Source organism: Rhinolophus sinicus, chromosome 1 (assembly GCF_057876585.1).
Source record: "Rhinolophus sinicus isolate RSI-liver-muscle chromosome 1, RSI-T2T, whole genome shotgun sequence".
NCBI classification, from domain to species: Eukaryota; Metazoa; Chordata; class Mammalia; order Chiroptera; family Rhinolophidae; genus Rhinolophus; species Rhinolophus sinicus.
In genome coordinates this window covers 211,787,744-211,813,979 of record NC_142501.1, presented here as the reverse complement: position 1 = coordinate 211,813,979, position 26,236 = coordinate 211,787,744, and the positions used below count along the sequence as shown (strand labels likewise).

Sequence of the window (26,236 nt, the reverse complement as noted above, 5' to 3'; positions counted from 1 at the left end):
TAGGATTTTTACAGTGATGAGTCTACTGTACTAGACAAGGTGAATAAAAAAAGCCAGTGTTCATAGCATATAAAGGAAATTTCTCTTAAGAGCACTTATATTGGAAGTGGAATAAAAATCTTCTTAAAAAAACACAACAAAACTCTTACAAAGCAAAAAGCCCCCAAACATGTAATATAACAGGAAATACCCGTAAGGCAAATGCTAATTTTCAGAGGTGCAGCGAGGTCAGGGGGCGGTCCTGTTTCTCTGCTGGTGTGAGGTGCTCCAGAGAAAACAGGGAGGCCCCTCTTCTTCACGCACCAGGGCCGGAGGAAGTCAGAGAAGAAATGGGACAGAAGGAAATTTTACAGGCGGAGTCACCAACCAAAACGTCTTTATAACAGAATTATCTGCTTCAGGGTGAACCAGAAGGAAGCTGCGACTAAACCAAATGCAGCTGCGAGTGATTCAGACCCCAAACAGGACACGGCCACCGACAAGAGGGGAGGGAAGGACCCCTGGGAGCAGGAGACCCATCCTCTCGGCATCTCCACATCCCAGCGGAGCGGACGGCACCCAGGTCGTCAAGGGGGACCCCAGTCTGAAGCCAGGCTCCACCCTTTACTAGTGAAATTCTCAAGTCCTAGCTGGACCCCGCCCACCCGCCTGGGCAGTGAGGCCTGGATGCGATGCGGCCAGCGGTCAACAGACAGCAGCTGTCATTAGCGCTCAGGAGTGTCCCTGGAGTGTGGCCAGCTGTGGCCGCGCGTGCATCCCGGTATGCGGGGTCGGGGCACCCTGTCCCCTGCTCCTTCACTGGGCCTGACAGCAGCCCCCAGCGTCCTGCTCTCCCCGTACCCCACAGCTCCTACGCTCTCCGCAGGTGGTCTGCTCCACGGACAGGCCTACAGACACTGCCCACATCTGTATGGTTTTAGGAGGCATTTCCTTATGTGTTCAAGTCTACAATCTGAACTGTTTGAGCCACTAATGATCATCAGTTCTCTAACAGAATTTTGTTCTTCTCTGAAATGCAAATTATTTAATTGGGTCTAAAACTTTTTGATTCAACAATGTGTGTTTTTATTATTTAACTAAATGGGAAACACACTTCCAACTTTCATTTTCAGAAATACTCCTAGATCAGGAGCTGGAGGAGAGTCGTACTGTCTACCCTGAGTGGTCAGCTGGCCGTCACTATCTCCTGCAGCTTACTCTAACAATAAAAATCACGTAAACAGACACCAACAAAAGCCAACAGAACTGACAAGGCCAGGCTGAATGCAAAGAAGGCCAGCAATATGCACCGTCTGTAGTTAATGCAAGGTGATTAATGGCATCTCACACATAATTCACAGCACCATACGACCTTTCCAGAAAGGCCTCCTTCTCTCCAAGGCACACCTCTTCTGCCGGATTACTTAGTGCTATTCAGGAGCACAGAAGGCTCACTTCACAGAACTCGCTCCATAGTCCCCAAGGCACGATGGAAAGAGGATTTGGAGGCAGCAAGTTCCTATCTGGGAAGCAAGTGTCCCGCAGGCTGTGGAGTGAATGATCGGGGTTTTATTGGGGTGAATGTAGCGATGCTGCCTGTCTTTGAGTCCTTTCTTGAAGCTGCGGGAACGGCACCAAAGGTAAGGGCAAGAGGGCAGGACAGGCTCAGGCAAGCAGGTGGGAGGGGCTCACGGCAGCATGGAGGGGCTGGGCCGGCTCCGACAACGAGCAGGTTAGATACGAGTGGAAGCAGGCTGGAAGCTTCTTAAGGGCAGGGACCATGTCTTCTTTATGTTTGCACCTCCAGACACAGGGCCTGGCACAGAGCAGACACTCCATGTCTGCTGACCTGAGGCAAAGCTGCCACCAGGCCTCAAGTTCCTGATACCAAGCACGCCACGTTTTTCTCTCTCCTGCTGAAACCACTGTTAAGATCATGCCACTTTCTGCCAGTTTCAAAAAAATTTTTTTTCTGCATCCTCCATTTAAGTGTCAATTCTAACAGCAGGGACTTTGTGTACTGTTTTATACTGCGCTGAACACATACTCAACGAATATCCATTATTCTTTTATGCTGCCTTGTCTCCTGATTTTTTAATTAAATAATAGTTAGTATACAATATCATTAGTTTCAGGTGTACAACATAGCTCTTCAACATTATATACCTAGTGAAGTGAACACCTAAGCCTAGTACCCATCTGACACTGTCCAAGGTGATTATGGTATTATTGATTCTACTACCTTTGCCATATGAATATGCTTTAGTCTATGACATCTTTCCACTCAGCTATTTCCAACTTCTAGGTTGCACAGTAAAGATGACCATGCTTTGCTTAAGTAATGTCTGTTTAATGTATTAATTCAACTTTTGGCTTGGTTGACAACGAAAAAGAATGAAGAAAGACAGGAGGAGAAAGAAAACAGAATGCAACCTTGAACAAGCCAGGCACGCGTCTGACTTGGGACCTCTCTCTCTGTCTCCCTCCAGACAGCTTCTTGGTTCACTCTCTCTCCTGCAAGCCTCTCCTCAAACTGCACCTCGACAGGAAGGCTGCCCGACACCACGTGTATCACGGCCAACTCCTCCACGCACGCTCGTCCCCCCAGCCGCTCTGGCTCTCTCCTCCCCTTCCACAACACTGCGCCCTCACATACCACATAACTGCACGTTTGCTAACTCCACACCTGCCGTGAGCTCTGTCTGTTCTTATACGCAGCTTCTAGAACAGCGCCCGGACATAGTAAGCTCTTGATAAATATTTGATGGATGAATGAAACAGTGGAAAAAAAGAGAAGACGTAAACTTAATCCAGAAAGCCTGACCACTCGTGGTTTAAGCAACAGATGTAACGTTCAGAACGATGGAAGTTGGGTTTTCACTTCTCCCTCGATACCCTCGTCCTGCTGTGGTGAGGCGCTCGGTGTCCCTGTGAGCGCTGCTCTGGGCGCAGAGCACTGAACAGTGTCCCTTTGCCACACTCCACTGTCAGTTATTTGGGTCACAAAAGGAAAAGAAAGCCTTCCATAAGCCTTGTTCTTTGGAAAAAAGGAAAGGAAATGTAAATGAAGAGATATAGAGAGAGACAGCGACCAGTAAGAGACATGCGCTGCCTGTCTTCAGTTTCCCTTTACTGACAGGAAGTGCAAAGTACAGTGGTACCTCGGTTTTCGAACGTAATCCATTTCGGAAGACCGTTTGAGTTCTGAAACGTTCGAAAACTGAGGTGCAGTAGTTTCCCCATAGGAAGTAATGCAAAATGGATCAATCCGTTCCAGACTTTTAAAAATCAACCCCGAAAATTGCAAATTTAGCATGAATTTTACTATCTAATGATATCATAGACCCATAAAATTTACGGCATTCGTAAACCGAAATGTTCGTCAACGGAGACGTTCGAAATCCGAGGTACCACTATAATGGAAAGGACTTGGGCTCCGTCTCAGCCTGTCCCGGGGGCAGGTACTCCACCCCTGTGGACCGAGTGTCCTCAGAGCACCCTTAGAGGTCACGGGGAAATCTCTGCAGGTCACCATGGGCACTCAGCAGGATCACGGTGACAAAACAGCGGGCACGTGCCTGGCACAGGTGGGTGGGTCCCATGGCCCCAGGATGGCCCCGCCCCTCTCCTTCTGGAAGACTTCTGACTGCCCTGGAACACGATGACATCCTCTCCGGACAGAGAGTAAAGTCCCATAAGCAGGACTAAGCCTTCCGTTTCTCTGCTATGGTTCAAAGTGCCTGGCACTGAGTCGGCACAAAAGTAAAGGACAAAGAGAACACCTTCTCTACAAACTGATGCACAAATGAGCCCCGGAGGCACACTTCGCTACGCCCTACCTTCCATCTGATACTTCAGAAGCCATGTCGCCAGCTACCTGCACGCGTCAGAAGTTTCAAGCCTCTTTACCTTCGCTTATGCTGTTCCTTCTGCCCTGAGTCCCCTGCCTCCTCCTTTCTGCCCCTGGACCCACAAAACGCCTTCCTCAACCCTCACAGGCGGGGCGGGCTCTTCTCTGGATTCCCCCAGCGACCTGTGCTCACCTCCAACACACCACCGGCCGTGCTGCCTAAAATTACGTTTGCCCGAGTGCCTCAAAGATAAGGGACTAGCTGGGGAAATCATGGGACATCCATACAAAGGAAGAGAGTGCAGAAAATGAAAAAAAAAAGAAAGATGATAATAATAAAGTGCCATTTCAGTAAAAAGAAAAAATAGGAGGAAACAGATGTGAACATATATTTGCTTCTATTTGCATAAAAGGTCCTAGGAGGAGACACCAGACTCATACTCGTGGTTGCTTCACTATGTACACACCCTCTTGTAACTTCTGAATTTGAACCCTGTGAAGGAATTACTCACTTCAATTAAAATAAATGACCTGGGTACAAACTGGTCTTCGTGACTAGACTGAATTCCTTCATGCAGGGCACCTATAAATTTGGCGATGGGCATGTAACAGGTATTCGATAAATGTTTGCTGAATTAAACTGACTTAACCTTTTGAAAAGAATTTTAATTCATGCACTTGTGCACCAATTCTATTAGAAATCCTACATTTTAGGCCCCTAGCTCTGAGATAGCCGAGCAATGAGTGACCTTTCGAACAGGGCTCCCAGATTGCCCTCTGTGGACTGCCCTCCCTCAGGAAAAGGGGGAAGACTCCCAAAGACTGACCAGGCAGTGTGACCCAGCCTGGCCCCAAACTGTCCCTTCAGGCCACTCTCCCAACCTCTCCACACTCAGATGACCCTAGAAGTGAGCTCCACCCGGCTCTAAACTGTGGCGATGAGACCACGGCCGAGAGCGCCAACGACGTCTAGACTACGCTAACTTGGTTTTGAACGTAATCCGTTCCGGAAGGCCGTTTGAAACGTCGAAAACAGCCGACAGCGAGGCCTCGGGATCTTGCACTCAGTGGAAGCCGTGTGACATGTTCGACTTCCGAGGTGTGTTCGAAAACCGAAGCATTTACCTCCAGGTTTACGGCGTTCATAAACCGAAATGTTCGTCAACGGAGACGTTGGAAAACCGAGGTGCTACTGTATTAGACAACCCCACAACGTCCTCTGAGGACTTTCTCAGTGGCTAAAACCTTTCACGACAACCCAGAATTCTGATAACACATAAATACATCAACATACTAGAAAGCGAAGGAATATGGTAGTGGTATGATGCAGAATCTCGCTTCTTTCCTCTTTTTCTTTCTTCCCAATCTGGAACCAGGTGAGATACAAAGTACATAAAGGAATATTTAAGGATGAAAGCGGGGCAATAAACAAACAGATAAAGCCTAGCAACATTGTTTTTTCCCCAGCAAGTTCAGACTTCAGTGTTTCAGTGAAATTCAGTTCACGTCTAAGGACTTCCAGGCAAGCTAATCAGAGCAGTGACCCCTTGGTGCCCGTCACAGGGGTGTCCTACCATTTAAGCACCCAGGTCCACACCTAGGCGCTGACCCGACAAATGAGGAAGGCATGGACCATATCCATAAGGAGCTTATACTCTAACGAGAAAAAGTACAGAAATGACTCAAGAAAAATGGAAAATGCAATAAAAAAGAGGCATGCAGTGCATGAAAATTAAGAGAAGGGAGAAACTGCTTCTGACGTGGGGAGGGGTTGGCGTAGGGAAGAGGAGGGGAATTAGGGAAAGTGTCAGTGAAGGAGGTGGGATCTGAAGAGCTGCACGGCGTGGGGAGGCTCTAGACGTGCCAAAGGTGGGTGGAGCGCGCAGAAGGACAGACAGGGGAAGGCAGACACTCAGCTGCTCTCTGGCCACAGGGGTCATGACCTCTAACTACCACCTCCAACTGTCTTTTCCATAAGCTGTTCTGGAAAAAGGCTGGGAAGTGCTACATCCAATAATGGCTGAAAAGTGGGCAGATCACTGTGCTTCTTTGGTGAAACAGGTTATTGTCTTAACTGTTATTTCTTGTACAATTTAACCTCAAACCACTTCTTAGGAATAGTCAAAGGGTACGACTCCTGCTATCAAAACTGTTACGATTAACCCCATCTGACAGACTGAACACGTCCTTCAAACAGCTTCAGGAATATGTACATTATATAAATCGAGGTCCATTGCTACAGATTCTGTAGAAGCTGTTCTGTCACATTTGGATTGTGGGTTAATTTTTACATGTATCACAACACATTTTAGAGAACTCTATACAGATGGGATTTATTTCACATGTAAAACATAAATTTTAATAAACTGATCGATGTTACAGAGGCACTTAGATGGACTTTCTATACTTAAAGAAACCCTGTGCTGCTCCTTCTGAAGAGCAACGGGCCTTTTGAAAATAAGCCGCCACTTCCTGATTCATCTTTGAAAGTTGGGACACATATATATTAGGTTTTGCTTTAAGCATAGTATATGCATATTAAAACATACAAGCTCATCATATCCTGTGATTCATTTAAAAATGTCTTTTCTCTGCAGAAAATGTCTACTGTCTAGTTCAAGTCCACAAATACCAAATTCATTTTAAGTCCTTATGTAAAATCTTAAGAGTGATAAGTTTTAAGACAGTTAAGCTCATCTCCCAATAATTTAACCCCATCTTCCAGTGCCTGATATGGCTGTTCTTGGATTCAAGTCTGATCAAATCCTTTTGTCAAATAGCAACACACACAGACACATACCTCCTCCAGCTGTCCCGAAGAGACTGGATTATCTTCATAAGCAGGGAACTGACAACCTGCTTTGCAACTGCAAAAATTATTAATTTCTTCCTCACATTGTGCCATTATTTTACAATTTGCTTCTGAGCTTTCTAAATTGATTTCCAGAGATTCACTCATGCTACATTCCAAACACTGACTCTGCTTTCCTACTGGCAGAAGCCCAGCGGACTCCTCTTGGGAATCCAGTGATGTCTGAGCGCTCTTCTCCATCCCGGATTTTTTCAACCTGGGAAGGAATTTTCCAGACTCAAGCTCTGATTTTCCATAATAATGGCCTTCTTTCTCAGCATCTTCTTCCAGTGGTTTGAGATCTGCCTGTGGATCTTCAAATGCATCGACTTGAGAAGGAATGAGAACATTTGCTTCGTCTTTCTCAGATTCAAACTCTGACTCGCTTCCTCCTCCTGGGGACAGTTCAGAGGCAGAAATTGGGCGAAAGTGAGTCCTAGGAGAAATCCGAATCGCCCTGTACTGTGTCCTGTCAACGCCACATATCCTGGGGTGAAAAACGTCACTGTCTGAATCAGAGCAGAGGATTGATTTCGGTTTGAAACTAGGGCTGAAAGATGCAATCCCTTCGGGTTCAAATGAACATTCTACGTGAAGAACTTGTGAAAATGGATTGCTTAAGTCAAAGGAAGAGAATGAATATTCAAGTCCAGGATCTTCAACTTGAAAGTTACTACAGGCTCCTAGTAAGTCTTCATGGAAGATAAAAGAAAATCCCTTGTTTAATCCATTTTCCCCACTCTTCGGCTGGTCATTCTGTTCAAATGACATGAAGGGTTTCCATAACTGCCTGTGACCAGGAGCAAAACTGTTTCCTGGGGTCATAAAGACATCTGTCCCAGCTATCGTCACCACATCAGAAGCTGCACACTGCAACAAACTTCCTTTTGTGTGACTGGGCGGGACAACGGCCCATTCCCCATCGCTACTGAAGGTCTTGAGTTCTCCGTAAACTCCTCCAAGAATGAAGGCGTTCTCTTTCTCCTGGGCGACATCCCAGGGCTTGGAGGGTGTAGTATAATCACCACCGTCCACCTTGGAGAGCTCACCAGAAACGAAAGCTCTTTTCTCCAGGTTCTCTTTCTGCCCTTCCCACAGATGATACTCTGACCTCCGCACGGCCTTGCTGGGCGCCTGGCGGGGCTCCATTTGAGCTTCGGGGTCCAGACAGCAGCAGTAGTTATTTACATCTGGCGAAAACAACTCATCGTCAACTCTTTCTACGTCTCCCATCGCTACAGAATTTCCATCTGCCATCTTTGTCCAAATGTCTTTAATAACCCCTGAGCTGTAGCCACCTCCGTGCGGGCTGCTTTCACGACACACTTGTGTAGGTTCAAAGGTTTTGTTTTCTGTTTTTTGTTCTAGCTGAATACCACAGACAGATTCTAGTTTAGATTTTTTTTTGAAAACTAACGCAGGAATTTCTCCTAAAGTCCTACTGTTTTGCTGGCAAGTTTCATCTTGCAAAAAATCTAGAAGTTCTTCATCTACATAATTTGACGAGACTCTAGGAACTACATAATTAATATCTTCTGCATTAAACTGCGTGGGTTCTTCAAACTGAATACTTAATGTCTCGTTATCCGAACGCGTTTCTTCTGAATGGGACCACGGGCTACAAGTTCTTGTTGAAAGATTAGAACAGTGTTCATTTTCTTCAAAGGCACTATTTTTGGTCCATATTAGCAATCTAGACTGTGTTTTCCCAAGCATGTTAGCACTAGAATCTGTATTTTCATTTCCCAAGCTGAGTGTTTCAAAAGAAAATGGTAAAACAGAATTACTGCATTGCACTTCAAACACTGAAAAACAAGAGTTTATACCAGATCCTTCATGAATATCTGAAAAGAGCTCTTGATTGCCAGCGAGCAAATGCGGGGTGAGCGCCGTGCTGTCTAAGAGGGGAGAGAGTCTGCTCGGAGAATCTCCCCCAAAACTTTCCCCGTCGGCGTCGCCAGAGCTGGACGAACAGCACTCCCAGAACTGAGCCAGGTTGCCGAGACCCTGCAGGAACAAGCCCTCGGCGCCCACAGTGCTGGAAGACTCTGTCCACATTGCACGTTCCCCTTGCAACTCCATTCCATCTAACACTATGCAACATTCTGCCTCAAAATCTGTGTTCTCTTTGCTTTTTTGTCGAATCATGTTCAAAATCCGACTTTCTCCTTGCATCGTTTCTGAGGCACCAGGATCCAACATGGATTGATCAATGTCCACTTCATAGAAGTGTGTTAATTCTGACAGATGAATATCATCCAAGTAGTTGTCCTCCGGGAGAGAACAGAATGAGGTCCCCGTGAGGTCAAGCCCCTCATTGATAACTGCAGGCATTTCTACAAAATGACCATCAATGAATGTACCTGCTGCGAGGTATGTTTTATGAATATTATTGTTGCTGATACAAAGACCGTGCACTGAGTCAGACAATTCTTCCACCGCCTCCGCCGTCGGATCGCGTGCGTCCTGCCTGCTCCGGTACGTGGTCTCCAGCTTGCTCCTCCTGCTCAGAGGAACAAAGTACTCAGCGATGGGCTCGGTGTACCACAGCGGCTCCTCTTTGTATTCCCTGTCGTTCCTGCTCTCCAGGCACCGGTCTCTCGCCTCCGTGCCCCCGGCGTCTTTTCTCCCCATGTCCTTGAACGGCCTCTTTCCCCGCTTGCACAGCTGACCCACAGAACCCCCGCTGCCGCTGCTGCTGCTGCTGCCGCCAGCGTGAGCGTGCCGATCGGCCCTTTCTCCAGGCTTCAGGGAAAGCCTGCTCTGCCCATTCCGCCCTTTTCTGTTCCGGATTTCGCGCGTCTTGTGTCTCGCTTGCACACACTTCATGGGTACCTTTGACTCCCCCTGATTGCCACTGGAACTGGAACCTGCTTCACTGGAGCCGGAGGACCACGAACGAGGACGAAGCTTTCCTTCGGCTTTGTGTCGGATTTGCTTTTTGTACAAGGCAGGCTTTTCTTCACTTGTGCCGCTGCTAAATCTGCTCTCCTTCTCGTTTTGACTTCTGCTCTGGGCTTTGTCGCGCGTGGTGGTGGCCAGGCCATCGCTTCGCTCCTTGCCGACCTCACCTTCGCTGTTGCAGGCCTTGGGGGAGGACGTGTCTGTGCTCGCGGGCGGGGCTGTGGACGACGAGGACGAGGGCGAGCTCGAGTAAGAAGAGGCCTTGGACTTGTTCCACACCGTCATGCTCTCTTGCAGGCAAACTGGTTTCTCCGAAAGGGGTGGAAATGCTTCATAGTACCTGGAAAATAGGGTGAAGACTTCAAAAGTGGGTACTGAGAAGTATCAGAGATAGTAAGACAACGTCACTGAGCACAGAAGTGGGATCTTTCCTTTTACTCGTGGACGAGTAACTTTTAACCAATTAGTAACACAGCAAAACACCCTTTACATTTAGTGCAAGGTCCCAAGCACTGAGATAAGCAGTCTAAGAAAACATGTAAGATGACAGTGTTCTATTTTCAAAGGCTGACTTTTAATTAAGAAGCCATAGTGACAAGTACAATGTAGTGGAGAGAATGTAAGCTTTTGATGAGCGGTATCTGAATTTGATTCTCAGCTCAGTCACTTACTATGTTTGTGGCATGAAGCTAATTATTTAATGTGTTGGTCCATATTTTTCCCAACTGTAAAACAGTGATAATACGACCTTCCTCACAAGGCTTTGTGAGCACTGGAAGCAGATGTAGTTGAAAAGCTGTACAGCCAGTAGTTGAGAATATGAACTCTGAAGCCACACTTCCTGAGTTCGAATCCTGACTGTCAGTTACTAGCTGTGTGACCTCAGGCATGTTCCTTAACCTGTCTGTGGCTCACAGCACCTACCCCACAGAGTCGTGAGGACTAAAGGAATTAATATGTGAAACGAGTCAGAACAGCACCTTCTTCAGTGATTATTGCCATTCGTGTTATTTGTTCTCAGGAGGCTGGCGCAATGCCGGGCATTAAGCAGGCCCTCAGAAGTAGTAAGGATTACGGAATTCCAGTGTTCAGAAAAGAGGACACTAGTGAGGCCCAGAACCGTGAGAGAAAGGGGACCACAACTGAGCCTCGCGGCTCCAGAAACACAGTTGCGTGAGTACAGACTGTGAGCTATGGGGACCTGTGTGAGGACACACAGATACGCCCCCGGAACTGAGCCCGGTTACATCAGCGGCACCGGAAACGCAGAGGAGGAAAAGTCAGGGAGGCTGACTGTAGAGGGCTTGCAAACAAGGACAGAGTTTCAATTTGCTAGGACACAGGCAGCCACTGAAGATTGCAGAGCAAGACAGACCGCCAAAGGGAGAGCCTCGCAAAGGGTCAGGCTGGCTACCAAGGGGACTGTCATTCTGAAGGCCAAGGTCATGCATGATGTGATGAAAGGCCACATTGCCAAGGGCCTGTACTTGACTCTCCCTTTCAGTTGTACCAGAGCTAACGGAAACATGTTATGAGCCTCAGATGTAATTTTTACTGTTCTAGGAGTGACATTAAAGTATAAGAAGAAACAGGTGAAATTAATTTCAATAATGTATCTTACTTAACCAAACATAACCATGGTATATTTCAACATATAATTAATATTAAAAGGCATTAATGAAATAGGTTGCATTCTTTTTTATGCTAAGTCTGAAATCTGATGAGAATTGTGCATCTCAATTTGAGGCAGCCATGTTTCACACACTCAACGGCCACACAAGGCTATGGCTCCCGGGCCATGCAGAGCAGGGCTACACATGCCACTGCAAGGCTGTTTTTCCCTTAAGTTGTAGAAGTTCAGAAGATTCAAATAAAATGTATAATAAGGAAGTCTACTTATAATGCCGCTGATTTTAACACTAAGCATTGACAAAGAAAGAACCAAAAGCGTCTTTAGCAAATAGGGCTGACGAGGCCAATGACGCCCGTGTTCCCTTTGGACCCCGCAGTGGAAACTTGGTTTCCTTGTGTGTAAAACAAGGACAGGCATAATATCTCACAGCTGTCTCCACGGACAGGTGTGAATTTCAAAGGTGACAGCCTATGAGGGGACTGTAAATAATAACTTGTTTCATTCAATCATTGGACAAATACTGATTCAGTATGTATGTTAAGGCTAGAACCATCTTGTTCACCTTTGAATTCTCAGTGTCAGCACAAATGTTAAGTGCTCAATAAATGTTTTCTGAATTATAAAATACGAAACTAAATACAAAACAACGAACAAAAACTGTAAAGCATGTAGCAGTTATTAGTCTGATTGTAACAAACGCACACTTTATTACTGAATACAATCTTACATACATTTCCACTTGATCCTTTGCTGTAGGGGATAATTCTGCCTCTGGAGAGGGAGACCCCTCTAACTTTTTGTGAATCTTCTCTTCTGTTATGAAACAAAAATTCAGAAAGAGTTGTCTTATATCTAGTTAATAAAGACTGTGTTTCTAAAAGTTTCTCAAGTAACTTTAATAAAAATTATACAGGCTTTTGTGACTTAAAAGGACTCTAGAGCAGTTTGTCTTTTTAATACAAATCCACTTCTTCAGTGTGCTGGAGGGAATTCTCTGGCTAAACCATGTGAACACTGAAAGGGCTGAAAGGTGAGACTTGTTCATTTCACCCTGCTATAGCCCGCCAGAGGCACTTAATTAAGAGGCTGAAATCCCCTGTATACTTACTAATTACACCACAAGGAGAACATTTGTTTAGATTCCAAAAATATTCTGCACTCATGGACCTTTCTATTGACTCATCCTGACAACTGCTAATTTGCAAAGAAAATTCTTCATTACCATCAGCTCTGTTAACATTTAGGTGACCAAAGGCTGTGTTTCAACTAAAATAGAAGCAAAGGGCTCTCTGTACCTTTACTTCAGCTCATGATACTGCCTCAAATTAAAAACAAACCAACAAACTCCCTGTGACCTTAACAGGAAGGCCCGAGGCTTGGCAGGCAGCAAAGTGACCATGGAGAGGACAGGACAGAGAGATCCATCATCTTTGTACGCAGTCTCGTTCCAAGGGCTTACGGAAAAGTCGGGACAAGCAGCTACGAGCATTCATGAGTCAAAGTGACTTCATGAGCCTGTCAAGCCTGCCCTTCCAAACAATCTGAACGTCCAGGAAGAAGTTCCTTCCAAACCTGCAATAACGAGTGTCGGCACCTTTGGAGGCCTTGCTGTCAACAGGCAGACGTTGACAGGGGCACAAGGCTGGGAAAGAAAACACTGCTCCCGGCCTCTGAGCTTCGATTTGAAGACACACAAGTGAAATGACTCCTCTCTACCAGGACACCTATGGGTGAACCCAGTCCTTGGACAGCAAGTGACTGCTGAGAGCTGACCCAGGAGTGACAGCCGAGGACGTGGCATGACGCTGGCCTGGTGACACACACTGAGCACAAACTTCACTCTTGTTGCTTCTCTTGCCCTGGTCAGCTGAGTGCCCCCCAGTCACGCGCTGGTGACGACAGCCGTGTGTAAGCGCCCCTCCATGGCACTGTGCTCACCTTGCTCGCTCTGAAGGTCCTTCAGTCGGGAGCACAGCTCCTCCACTAAGGTCTCGATGCCAGAGCTCTGCGTGACAACAACCATGCACGTTAGTTCACCACAGGCAGAGAAACAGCAGGTATCTATAGACTTTTGTTTTAATATCAAGCTTTTATAAACAAATACATTTTCCATGTTCCAAAAGAAATACATTATCGATATTTAAATGAAGACATGGGTTTAAAAATGATCAGTTTGTAGCTCCAATTTTGTATACATGTTTCACTAATACAGTGTATGCAACGGCACTTACTGATAAACGGAAAGCACTACTGTACCTCCCAGAATGGCGTCCGTCTTCCCAGCGGTACAGCATCTCGCTCACAGGGAGGGCAGCCTAACACCTAAGTGCCCACCGGACGGCTCAATGTCAGCCACCACCACCAGTGTGACGGATGTCGGCGAGGCCCCGTAGCAAACCCAATACAAAGACAACCCACGCAAAGCTCCTGTGGTCCCCTAGAAGCTCAGGTCTAGAGAGCAGAAGGCGACTTTTCTTTTGTAAGGAGAACACTCATGACCCCAACCAGAAGCACAGGGCAGAAAACACAGGCCAACACTGTGAGCGGCTGGGACAGCTTCGCTTCTCGTGAGGGTCACCAGCAGGTAGTGGCCTCGCTACAGAAACGGGGTCAACTTTAAGGAGAGTGCATGGAAGAGTCTGAAATGGGGGGTAAGAGAAGAGTCAAGCTTTAAAGGAAAGCGAATGTGGGAAACAGGCACAAGCAAATCATCTTTCATTTACGTCAACTTTTAAACTTTGAAAATGCTCTATGTCTCACAAAAGGAAAGGAAAGTCTTTGACAAGGCACAGAAACAGGGAATGTTTTTCCTGGGACCCTGGCATTTACGCAGTGGCTGAAAGCACTGCAAGCGGAATGAGCCGCTCTAGGTGGGCACCGGCCGAACAGGCACACATGACTGCTCACCCTTCGCCCTCATGGGCCTTGGAGGGCTAAAAATAGACCTTTACCCCATTCACTTAACTCAAAATGACTCAGCACAAGTATTACAGATATTCTAAACAAGAAATCCGGCAGTTATACAGTTTGAGCAGCAAGAAACAGATTACAAGGAAAACGGCTAATTGCAAACACCGAGAGGCACATGCTGTTCATCCCAAATCATATAGCTTTTACTAGGGAGACAGGACAGAGGGAGCCAGGGAAACGGGCCAGAGAACTGCTCTCTCCTTACACACAGCCTCAACCCACGGCAGCTGCCAGTCACAAACTGCTCCAACCACGCAATCCGGCACAAAGACCCCGCTTACCATCGTGCTCGAGGTGGGGTGAGTGTGGCCGTTTTATTCCACTTCCTCCCGATCCCGAACCTAACACCCGTGTCAGCTGACACACTGCCGGGAGCCGTTCTGTCCAGCAAGCCTGTGTCACTATGTTTCTAAACCCAGCACCAGTCTCAGGGCAGGACACAAAGCCGCCTGGGCTCGTTTCTTCTACTGTGTCTAACCCGGCTGGCCATTTACTAGTCTACAGAGAGCCATCAGACAACCCAGTGACCAGACTTTCCTTCTTGTGCTTTGTCTTGAAGTCACCACCACACACTGTAAAATGGACTTGTTCTGGGCGCTAACGCAGCTTAGACGTCTACACATTTGCTCCCACATATAAATGGCAAAGAAACAATGCCCCTGCTCCTTAACCCTGGGCACAAAAGCAAGCTCTACCCACAAGGCTTCTGTCTTTCTTCCTGACAATGCGCATGTATTTTTTTTTTTTTTTAATCATTAGAGCACTGGGTTATAACAGCAAACTGAGAAGCAGAAAGGGGAGTCATAAGCAGCCATCGGACCCTGGCACCCCCTGGCAGGTACTCCAAACTGTTCATTTGGAGCTGTTAATGAGAAATTTTACTCACTTTCCGAATTATAATATAAACTATTAGATAATCTTAATATTTTAATAGTATACCACATCCGCAAGGGCATTCAAAACTATTGAGTGCCTGTAGTATCTTAGGAAACACAATACATTATATTTTAGTGAGAACATGCTGTAGGTGTAAGCACTTCTACCACTTAACTCAAGAAGTGCTTTCCCTAACTATGAAAAGGATAATACCCACTTACCTCCCAGTACCCAACAAACATGTAGAAATGCTCTGTAAACCACAAGGACACTCTAAAATTGAAGTTACAGCACTGCAACCCTGAAAAGTGGGGAGCACCCAGGTGAGCGCGGGCTTCAGGATATGCTCAGCCCGCAGCCTGTCGAACACCGACCACCATTCACCAGTTCATCAGTCAGTCAGTCAGTCAACAAACGGTCGGGGGCCCCCCAACGTGTCAGGCAGGGCAGACACACGAGGTCCGTGCCCCATGGCATCTGTATTCTAACAACTCTCACTTCTCAGAGCTAATGGCCAAGTGGCACGTATTTGGGTCTGCGGTCCCACAGGCCTGGCACACACTCACTGGGCAGCAAGGCTGCGTGCCACCTGCAATCCCTAAACCGACAGGCTGTGCTCCCTACTGCCTTACTCACGCAGCATCCTGCTTGGCCCCCGAGACATGTGAGAGCGCAAGCTCAATGGTCTGTTATTTAACCCCCTCCCCCCAACCCCCCCCCCAGCATCCCCAGCCATATGCATCTCCAACTGCCTTTTCAAAACCTCCACTGAGCTCTCCCGCGGGCATCTCACATTCAAATCTTTATTATATTCACCCATAAATTACTGTTCTTTCCCTAACGGCCTTTTCCTCAGTACACGAGCATTTCATCCTTGCAGTTACTCGGACCAAACACCTTGGCTGTCTTCCTCCTCCCTTTTCCTCCACCCACATCCAGTCCTGGCAGCTCCACTTTCGACATGTGCGTAGACTCCAACCAGTTCTCACCGTCACCTGCCTCCTGCGTTACGGCCACAGCTCCCTACCTGTTTTCTCCGGGGCTGCCTCTGCCCCTCCATCTTCCCACCTCACCCCATCCTGGCTCATCTCGGCAGGCAGCAGCCAGAGGAAGCCTAGTAGCATTTCAGTCAAGGCACATTACCCCTGTGCACCAAACTCCAACACTTCACGGCGTCTCAGAGGCAAAGGCAAAACCCTCTACGCCCTGTAGCTTTCCCTGAACGCCCCAGCTCCATCTGTACCCAAGAAGATAAGGCCTGGGCGTCCTCCGTCAGGCGGGGGCTGGCTGTGAGCATTCTCAGCCTGCGTCCCCATGGGCTCCTGGGGGGTCTGGCCTGTAGAGGGAGCGCAGCACCACCTTATAAAATGTAACAGGGCGCCCAGACAGCACAGCACCCACTCACGTGCTCGTGCTCGGTGAGTGTTCTGTATTATCCAGAAGGAATTAAATTCAAACATCAGCATGCAAAGAAACAATTAATACATATGGTCAAAACTAACCTTCAAAGTAAACTGCCATGAAATACTGTACATGGTTTTGTATATACAACCCTGTACAGCGTATAAACATTTCATGTGCAAAACACAGGTCCTGTGTAATTTTACTGGCAAAAAGCATCCTGCCGGTGACTTAGCTGAGTGTAAGGATATGAGGAGCTGCAGGCAGACCCCACTGTGCCCAGGGCACAACTCCTCTCTCAGGCTCCATGACAAACCCAGACCGAGTCCGGGACCTAGAGTTCGCAGCAGCGTTGCGACTTTCAAAACTAACTCAACTGAAGTAAGTTTTCATTGCCTTCTATCTCGATTTACTCCCCAAACAGGGCCTTGCTGACTTTCTAATCTTCCAACCATCCCCAAAACGGCAGATGAAATACTAGCTCTGATTCAGTTTTAAGCAGCTCAGTAGAAACAAAACAGAAATATAATTATTAAAAAACAAACAATACAAAAAGCTCTAACTCTGGGGACAGAGAAAACAGAACAAAGTAAACATGCGGATTCAGAAGACCAATGGCTGGCATAACCCAACATTCTGTTTTCTGTGTTTTAAAACAGGGACAGGGAGGTCTGGATATATTAATGGTAGGAGGCACGTGCCACATCGGCTGCTGACAGAAACAAGACGTACAGCTCAGGACACACCACTCACTACAAAATACCCGTCTAGGGGAGGTCTGAGTTGCCTGTCACTGAGTTACAGCACCATTCCTCTGTGCAGGTCCCATTACTAACTGCAGTCAAAGCAAAAGCAAAATATGTTCTAGAAAATGAACACCCAGAGAACTGTGTTTATTTACATGTGTAAACAAAGGGAATTAGCAAAGGCCGTGCCCATCAAGGCCTCGGTCTCCGGGCGGATCGAACACCAACTGCTTCCAGATCTTCACAGGTGCTGCCAAATTTTAATCAATGTATAAAATTAACTTTGACACAACTGAGTTTCCACACTGTTTCGGCAAGAGCTTGCAGACAACATTGGGCTGAGTAGGTCAAGAGCTGTGCTGTCCGGTGGGCACAACTTGCCGCAGGGATAAAGGAGGCATGGTCTGTCACGGGGAGTCAGAGAAGCAAACGGAGAGGCAGGGAAGAGTGTGGTGACCACAGGTGCTCACAGAAACAGCGCTGCACCCGTAACAGTCACACATGCACACACAGAAATAACGAGAAAAGAATTCGTCTCACACACCTGCTAACGTCACCGCCACCACCTACCTACCGACCTACCATAGTGTCCCGTGTTACTGTCTTCTCATCATGTCAGGAACAGTTCAGTCGATTAGACTGTAAACTTGTTAGTGGCTTTGGATTTTGATCAGTTGGTAGTGAGTGCAGCGAGTCGGCATTTGGACTTGGGAAAGCAAAGCGCAGGGCACGAGCACACCATGCTCGGTACGCAGGAAATGAGGACACTCCCCTGTGCACACACTCACTGTGGGCAAGACATAAAACAAAACACAACTTCTGCTTTATCGTCTCCTGTGTAGGGTCTCTTTGCTCCTTTCTTTTCGTTGAAGCCACCAGACAGATTCTAGAAAGAAAAGCCAGGGACACACAGATAACCGACCCCAGTGACTGCTTCCTATTGGTACAGACCATAATTAAAGAGGTCCTTTTCAGGTTCTTCCCATTGGCCCCCTATGAGCCAGGAGAGCTGGCTGAGGAGCCGTGCACCGATGCGTGCACGCACATAGCACCAGCAGGCAGGTTCGGCCTGGCGCTGGGGCCAGGGGACTTCCTCCTTTCTCTTCATCCATTTCCCACACACGCACATGCTCCTGGTATATGCGCAGGTCTGGCACACTCAATTCCTCGGTCGATTTTAATTTGATAAGATTTTTAAAAATCAGCATTAGGAAAAAGCAATGCACCAATTTTTATATATATATATATATATCAAATGAGAAGGAAATAAGATAGGACAAATATGCTTCATTGGGTTTGAAAACAAAACTCCCACCTTGACAGCCCGGCAAAGGAAAGCATTTTTCCAAAGCAATCATGTGAGGAATCCGAGATCTTTGCAAACTACTCTCCATGCATTGCCGTTTCCAGCTCACACCACATTCTTTTCCGCACACGCTCAGCTCGGGTGGCTTACACACACGCTCAGCACGCCCCTGGCCTGAGCCCTGCAGTACTGTGATAAGAAGCCTGTACCCCTCGTGCTGTCATGGCTGATTTCGGCGGGCCTTGTTTCCACTCAGCAGCAGCATGTGAGTCAAAGCTAGGGTCATTTCTCAGCAAAGTGGGTCCAAAGCAGAAATAAGATCCTTTCCCACATTGAAACTCCCTGCTCATGTTTTCCTCCCAACCATGACTCAGCAGCTTCTTTGGATTTTGATCAAAGAATTTACCTGAACTAACCTCTCACTTAAAAAACCCATCTGCATTTTGAATTCCTTTAACAGCTCCAAATTACTGTACCAATCTAGCAAGCACCTTTTGGGTAACCATCCCAGCACCCTCTTTTGTCTGAGAACTGCTCACCACTCACAGCCCTACTGCGGGAGTGACCTCGGGGCAACTGTCCCCTCCCCACAGCTGAGCAATCCAGGCCTGGCCAGTCAGATTCTCAGACTTGTCTGCTGTTGGGTACGTCACTGGGCAGCGGCTGAAGCCTGTGTGTGCTGAAGTAGAGAACGCCAGACTTCAGACAGAGAGGAGATGACCCAGAAGCAGAGAGAAGCAAAGGAGTGACTGTGGGTCATTAGAGAAAATGGCTTTGGTGCCCATCTTTTAGTTCCCAGTTCAGGCCACTGCACTCCCAGCTCTTGCTTTCAGGGAGATATCCCTGTATCCTCTACGTATATTCACATTTTTTTCTTCAACTAGGTTAATTACGTTCCTACTCTTTGTAATAAAATAGCACCTGACTAAATAGCCACATGAGCGGTAACTTCCAAATTCCTATCCCACAGTACAGCAGGCAGCAGCTTCCAGAAATTAGAAGTTAAAAAAAATCAAAGGAGTCAGGGAAAGAAAAACAGTGCGAAGAGGGAAAGAGGGGAGTCTAGCAACTGAGGGCTGAGTGTTCCCTTCAGTACCTTCTACACGATCACGCTCCTTCTGGGGCGCTGGCGACACTGGCAGTGCCAGCCCCCAAGGAGCACCGTCACCACAGGAAGACAGAAAAGAACAGCTGCGGTTTAGGAGGTGAGGCCCGAATGCCGCACGTACCAGGACTATAAGCTCACAGGCGATTCTGAGCAGGTGGAGAACACACAGCTGGGAAGCAATGAACAAGCTTTAAAAGCTAGGTGTGGTACATAGGTGGTAGCCAGACAGAGTAACCTCTAGGTTATCAAATGTAGCAAACAAAGCTGGTTATCCCAACACCAGACCACTGGATAACTTAGTTCCGGATGGAAGTTTCTGGAGGTTGGAAATTTCTCTAGGTACCTTGCACGAATCTCTCAATTTAACTCTGCATTATAAAGGTACTGAAACCACACTATCTCAAGTAAGTAGCACGGTAACAGCAAAAGGACTTTCTAAGTAGTTACGGTCTCGGACATTGCATCTTGCAGTAAGAAAATAAGAATTCTGCGACAACATGGATGGATCTAGAGATTATAATGCCAACCGAAATAAGTCAGACAGAAAAAGTAGAGAACCATGTGATTTCACTGATATGTGGTATGTAAAACTGAAAACAACAAAAGAACAAGACAAACAAATGAGAAACAGAAACTCATAGACACAGATAATAGTTTAGTGGTTACCAGAGGGTAAGGGGGGTGGGGGGTGGGGGATGAGGGTAAAGGGGATCAAATATATGGTGATGGAAGGAGAACTGACTCTGGGTGGTGAACACACAATGGGATTTATAGATGATGTAATACAGAACTGTACACCTGAAATCTATGTAACTGTACTAACAATTGTCACCCCAATAAACTTTAATTAAAAAAAAAAAAGAAAAGGAGAATTCATAGTATTAAGTGGGTGATTCTATTCTAAAACTATTTTATTTCAGGATTTTTCTAAAATACAAACAAAAAATTATAAATCAGAAACAAACACAGTGTTCTTAAAATGTTAGAACTTCTATCCCACTTCTAGGAATGTATCTAAAAGAAACAATATAGACCATGGAAAAAGCCACACATGAAAATATCCTAGAGAGCACAGCAAAAAAATCAACAATAAGCTAAATATCCAGTAACGATGAGTGTATTACATCGCATTGGAATATTATTTGATGAAATAAAACTTAGCACTAAAAAGAATAAAGATAATAAAGTAACAGGATGAAATATATGTTAAATGGGGAAAAACGATATAAAATTTTGTGGCTACCCTAATTACAAGAACACATATTAAAGAATGTATTATATAAAACTCAATATATAGCACATAAAATACCATAAAGGAGAAAGCGATTCATGTTCATGTTATAGTAGAATGATAATGAGTAATTTTTCTGTCTTTTTTGGTCAAGATGTTATTATATTTGTAAAATTTTTAAAAACACCCCCCTTTTTGTTCCCCTCTTAAATATTAGAAATAAAACGTAAACTTACTTCATCAGAAGCAGATCGAAGACACTGGACAGCAGCCTGTTTTTTCATTTCTTCTAGCGTTAGATCTGAGCACTTCTTCTTACTCTTCCCCCATTTCTTATAAGCTCCTTTTTCCCAGCCCAAGAAGATGTCATTCTCCTAAAAAAAAAAAAAGTCAGATAAGTTTCAATGACTAAGACTAAATAACAAGTTTCAAACACTATTATTTTCCACATATTTACACCTACATTTCCCTACTAAATATATTCATTCAAAAAATGTACACACTAATAAGAGACCACAGAACACAGAGCACTTCAGGATGACCCATTTGTTTGGCACCTGTTACGGAGATTATTGATTACTTATGATTTATTATGTATGATCACAACAAATCTGATCCACTTATATTTATAGTAAATGCTAATAAACAAGTCAGACACTTGTACGTACATTCCAGTGTTACTCTGGTTTCGGTGGAAGTCCTAAACTATACACACAATCAAACGTCCTCTCTTCTGTACTCCGTGCTCTGCAATGGTGAGCGTCATGTTACTATCAGGTTTTAATGCTGAAGAGTTAAATGCTTCAATCCCCATCCCTATATCTTATAGTCCAAAACAGATAAAGTATTTTGTTAGTATTTGAAGTTTACTTTTTCCTTTGATTATATACACCCATTAGAAAAATCTAAAGAAATTTTGAAAAGCAGGAAGTCAGCCAATCATCTGTGGTCCTACCACCCAGTGAAAACCAGAACGGTTTGCTCTGCTCCACTTGGTCTTTTTTGTACGCTTTAAAAGAACACATAGTTGAATTCACATTACTTGTACATTTTTGTATTTGATTTAATTTACTATGTTGTAAACGTTATCCCCATGTTACTACAGATTTGGCTACATAATATTCCAAGATGTTAGGTTTACTTAGCCATTTCCTTAGACCGGGACTTTTAAAAATTAGTATTTTTAGGGGCCGGCCCGGTGGCTCAGGCGGTTGGAGCTCCATGCTCCTAACTCTGAAGGCTGCCGGTTCGATTCCCACATGGGCCAGTGGGCTCTCAACCACAAGGTTGCCGGTTCAACATCTCGAGTCCTGCAAGGGATGGTGGGCTCTGCCCTCTGCAACTAAGATTGAACACGGCACTTTGAGCTGAGCTGCTGCTGAGCTCCCCGATGGCTCAGTTGGTTGGAGTGCGTCCTCTCAACCACAAGGTTGCCGGTTCGACTCCCGCAAGGGATGGTGGGCTGTGCCCCCTGCAACTAAGATTGAACATGGCACCTTGAGCTGAGCTGCCGCTGAGCTCCCCGATGGCTCAGTTGGTTGGAGCCTGTCCTCTCAACCACAAGGTTGCCGGTTCGACTCCCGCAAGGGATGGTGGGCTGTGCCCCCTGCAACTAGCAACGGCAACTGGACCTGGAGCTGAGCTGCGCCCTCCACAACTAAGACTGAAAAGACAACAACTTGAAGCTGAACGGCACCCTCCACAACTAAGATTGAAAGGACAACAACTTGACTTGGAAAAAAAAAGCCCTGGAAGTACACACTGTTCCCCAATAAAGTCCTGTTAAAAAAAAAAAAAATCCCCCCCAAAGTAGTATTTTTAACTGCATTGCTACTTTGTCTTTTTAAAATCCTTTGCTTGATAAGTTACGATTAAAACCAATGGACAAACAACAAGGGAAAAAAAGATTAGACAGACAACAGTAAAATTAAGAAAATTACTTAGAAGAGTACTTGGCCTACAGTGGGCCCTAAAGAAATAGATATGAATGAATGAATGACACGAAATAAATAATAATTTATAGCATAATAAGCATAATAATAATTCATTCAAAAGATTTTTGAGACCAAATCATATACCATCAACTATCTAACCCAATTTTTACTTTGATCCGATATATAACAATTATTTTTATGCCACCAAGTAAGAGTGGAAGAAGGGTCCCTCCCCCACCTACAATCATCATAATTAGCATACTTTCTACTTAGTTTCTTGGGCATATTTACAGATCTCATGAACCTGAAAAACCATATTTTCTGGCTGAATGGTGTCAATTCCATTTTCCAAGGGAAAATGTGCTCAATGGCCAAGAACTACCAGTATGTTTCCATTTATCTAACGTGTCTGGCTGGACTACACCTGAAACCTGACATTTCTTATCAATGATATCTTCCAGAGATACTGGGATAGAACCTTAGCCACGTAGATCCGTAGCTTCTGAGCGCAGAGAAAAATGTTATCATTTTCTCTACTGTTCATAGTACGTAAGACAAGGCAGAAAAGTTATGTGTGTGATTACTGAAAACAGGACTCCTTGCTGTTTGAGCAGCTGAGACTGCCTGTTTCTCTTCACTGAGCGTTAGAAACACGTTTCTCTACTGAAGCTTCATTACAGCTCAGCAGAGGTACACACATTCAAAGGTCCTAATAAAATCTTCTATGTAGACAGAGGGACTTTCAAGATCCACGTGGACGCGCAGTGCTTCTGGAGGGCAGGTTGACAACATGTATCAAGCATCAGAAACATGTCTGTGTGCTTTCAATCCAGTACTTCTGTTTCGGGAATTTACCCTAAGGAAATCACCCTGAGGGGAGCACAAATTTAGCTTTTGTGGTGCTGATAATGGCACACATGTAGAAACAACCTAAATGTCCCATAAATTAGTAAATGGTTCAATAAATTATGATGCATCCATGTGATAAGATATCATAACCATGAAAGAGATTTGAAGTATATTTATTGACATGAAAAGCTATTCACAATGTATATAAGCAGTTTACACAACAATATGATCTCATTTTTAGTTAAAACAAACACACACACACCATTAACGTGCATTAAAAGGTCTGAGAGAAATGTACTATGAGGTCACCAAGAAGCTTGTCTCTTGGTAAGTGCAGGATACTATGATTTTTCTTGTAATTAGGTCATACATACTCCTTTAATAGTCAAAAGCTTCTTTTGGGGGGCGCGGGGGGGTGTTGGTGGAAAACTTGTAAGTCAAGAAGAGAGAAATGAGACGGGTTTCTGGAGATGGTCCCCTGGGACAGGTACACACATCAGCTTTATGTTTCCTGTCTGGCACGCCTCTGCTTCTACACAGGTAAGGAGCCAACTTCTCACCCAGAAACCATTTCAGCGTCTTCTTGGTGGCCTTGGGGTTACAAGAATGACCACAACCCAGTCCGGCCTGCCAGAGGCACACAGTTTAGCGTGGAATAAAGACCTATGAGCAAACAACTACAGCATGGTTATTGCTCTTATACAGGTTTGCAGAAAGCACTTAGGAAACACCAAAGGGGCACCTTTTTTAGCTTATTGGTAAGAAAAAGGCTTCCTACAGAAAAAAGGGGCACCGAGGCAGAGTCTTAAAGAGTGCGCAGAAGTCTGGGCTGGAGTGAGTGGGGATACCGGGCAGAAGAAAGTGCTGAGTGAAGCAAGGGACAGCAAACTTTTCTACAAGGGCTGACAGGAAATATTTTAAGCTCTATAGGCCAAGAGACTAAATCAAGAGTAAAACATAGGTACGTTCACAAAAAAAAAAAAAAAAAATGAGAGAGAAAATATTTTCTCACATTTATTGATAAATTCAAAATATAATTCAGCACAACCTTTTGTAATATAGGTTGAATATTACCTATATGAATGAGAAGAATGGAATTCTTTTTTGGGGTGAGAGAACGTTTGCTTCATCGGGGCTCAAAGTGTTCTCTATCATTCAAATCAATTACAAATGTTCACCTGTTAATGCTCATTTTTTATAATAGCTTTATTGGTGTATAATTCACATACTATAAAATTGACTCTTTTATAGTGTACAATTCAGTGGTTCTTAGAATAATTCACAGGGTTATACAACAATCACCACTAATTTTAAAACATTTTCATCACCCCAAAAGGAAACCCTGTACCCCACCCCCAGCAGTCACTTCCCAGTCCTCTCTCCTGAGTCACTGGTAACTACTAAACTGCTGTTTCTATGGATTTGCCTATTCTGGACATTTCATGTAAATGGAATTATACAATACATATCCTTTTGTGTCTGGCTTCTTTCATCTACTATGATGTCCTGAAGACACATCCGTGCTGTGGCATGTGTCAGTACATTTTCTTTTATGACTGAATTATATTCCATTGCACAGATGTACCACGTTTTGTTTATCCATTCATCAATTGATCGTCACATGGGTCGTTTCCTCCTTTGGGCTATTATGAATTTATACAAACATTCATATACAAGTTCTTGTATTGCCAAATATCTTCAATTCTCTTGTTCTATATCTAGGAGAATTGCTGGGTCACATGATAATATGTCCAACCTCTTGAAGAACTACCAGGCCATTTTTCAAAGTAGCTACACCATTTTACAATCCTACCAGCAATGGATGAGAGTTCCAATTTCTCTACATCCTCATCAACATTTGTTACTGTCTGTGTCTATTTTAGCCATCTTAGTGAGTGTGAAGTGGTATGTCATGGATTTGATTTCCCTAATGACTAAGGATGCTGACCATCTTTTCATGATCTTACTGGCCCGTTGGACAAATGTTTATTCAAATCTTTCCCCCATTTTTAAATTATCTGTTCTGAACACGTATCTCTTGTCAGCTCTATGATTTATAAATATTTTCTCCAATTCTTTTCACTTTCTGGATGATGTCCTTTGAGGCACAAAAGTTTTTCACTGCGATGAAGTCTAATTTATTGATGTCGTCTTTGGGTGATTGTGCTTTGGGGTCACAGCTGAGAAACCATTGCCTAATCCAAGTCATGAAGATTTACTTCTATGTTTTCTTCTAGGTTTTATAGTTTCTGCTCTTACATTTAGGTCTATAAGCCATTCTGAGTTAGTATTTGTATGTTGTATGAGGCAGGAGTCCAACTTCATTCTTTTGCATGTGGCTACTCTATTGTCCCAGCACCTTTTGTTGAAAAGACTATTCTTTCCCCATTGAATGGTCTTGTTGGAAACCAACTAACCATAAATATAAAGGTTTATTTCTGGACTCTCAGTTCAATGTCATACATCCAGCCATATTTATGTCAGTTCCAAACTATCTTGATTATTGGAGCTTTGTGGTAAGTTTTGAAACTGGGAAGTGTGAGTCCTCCAACTTTGTTCTTTTTAAAGATTTTTTTGGCTGTTCTGGGTCCCGTGCGT

General features: G+C 45.0%; 1 protein-coding gene across 9 annotated transcripts in view; it reads right to left on the bottom strand.

Moving 5' to 3' along the window:
- The window catches only part of KIAA0232 (KIAA0232 ortholog), a 79,210-nt gene that overhangs the window by 8,644 nt on the left and 44,330 nt on the right, over positions 1-26,236 (bottom strand). For 4 of the 9 annotated variants that reach the window (XM_074320929.2, XM_074320943.2, XM_074320933.2 and 1 more), the window contains exons 3-7: positions 21,092-21,229; positions 13,156-13,222; positions 11,949-12,030; positions 6,630-9,924; positions 5,124-5,195 (exon numbers count right to left, since the gene is read on the bottom strand). In XM_074320929.2, coding sequence (XP_074177030.1) covers positions 5,124-5,195; positions 6,630-9,924; positions 11,949-12,030; positions 13,156-13,222; positions 21,092-21,229 — 3,654 coding nt within the window. Of the gene's footprint in view, positions 1-5,123; positions 5,196-6,629; positions 9,925-11,948; positions 12,031-13,155; positions 13,223-14,468; positions 14,884-21,091; positions 21,230-26,236 lie in introns of those variants that run through there. The other 5 variants (XM_074320938.2, XM_074320947.2, XM_074320951.2 and 2 more) reach the window with 4 other exon arrangements.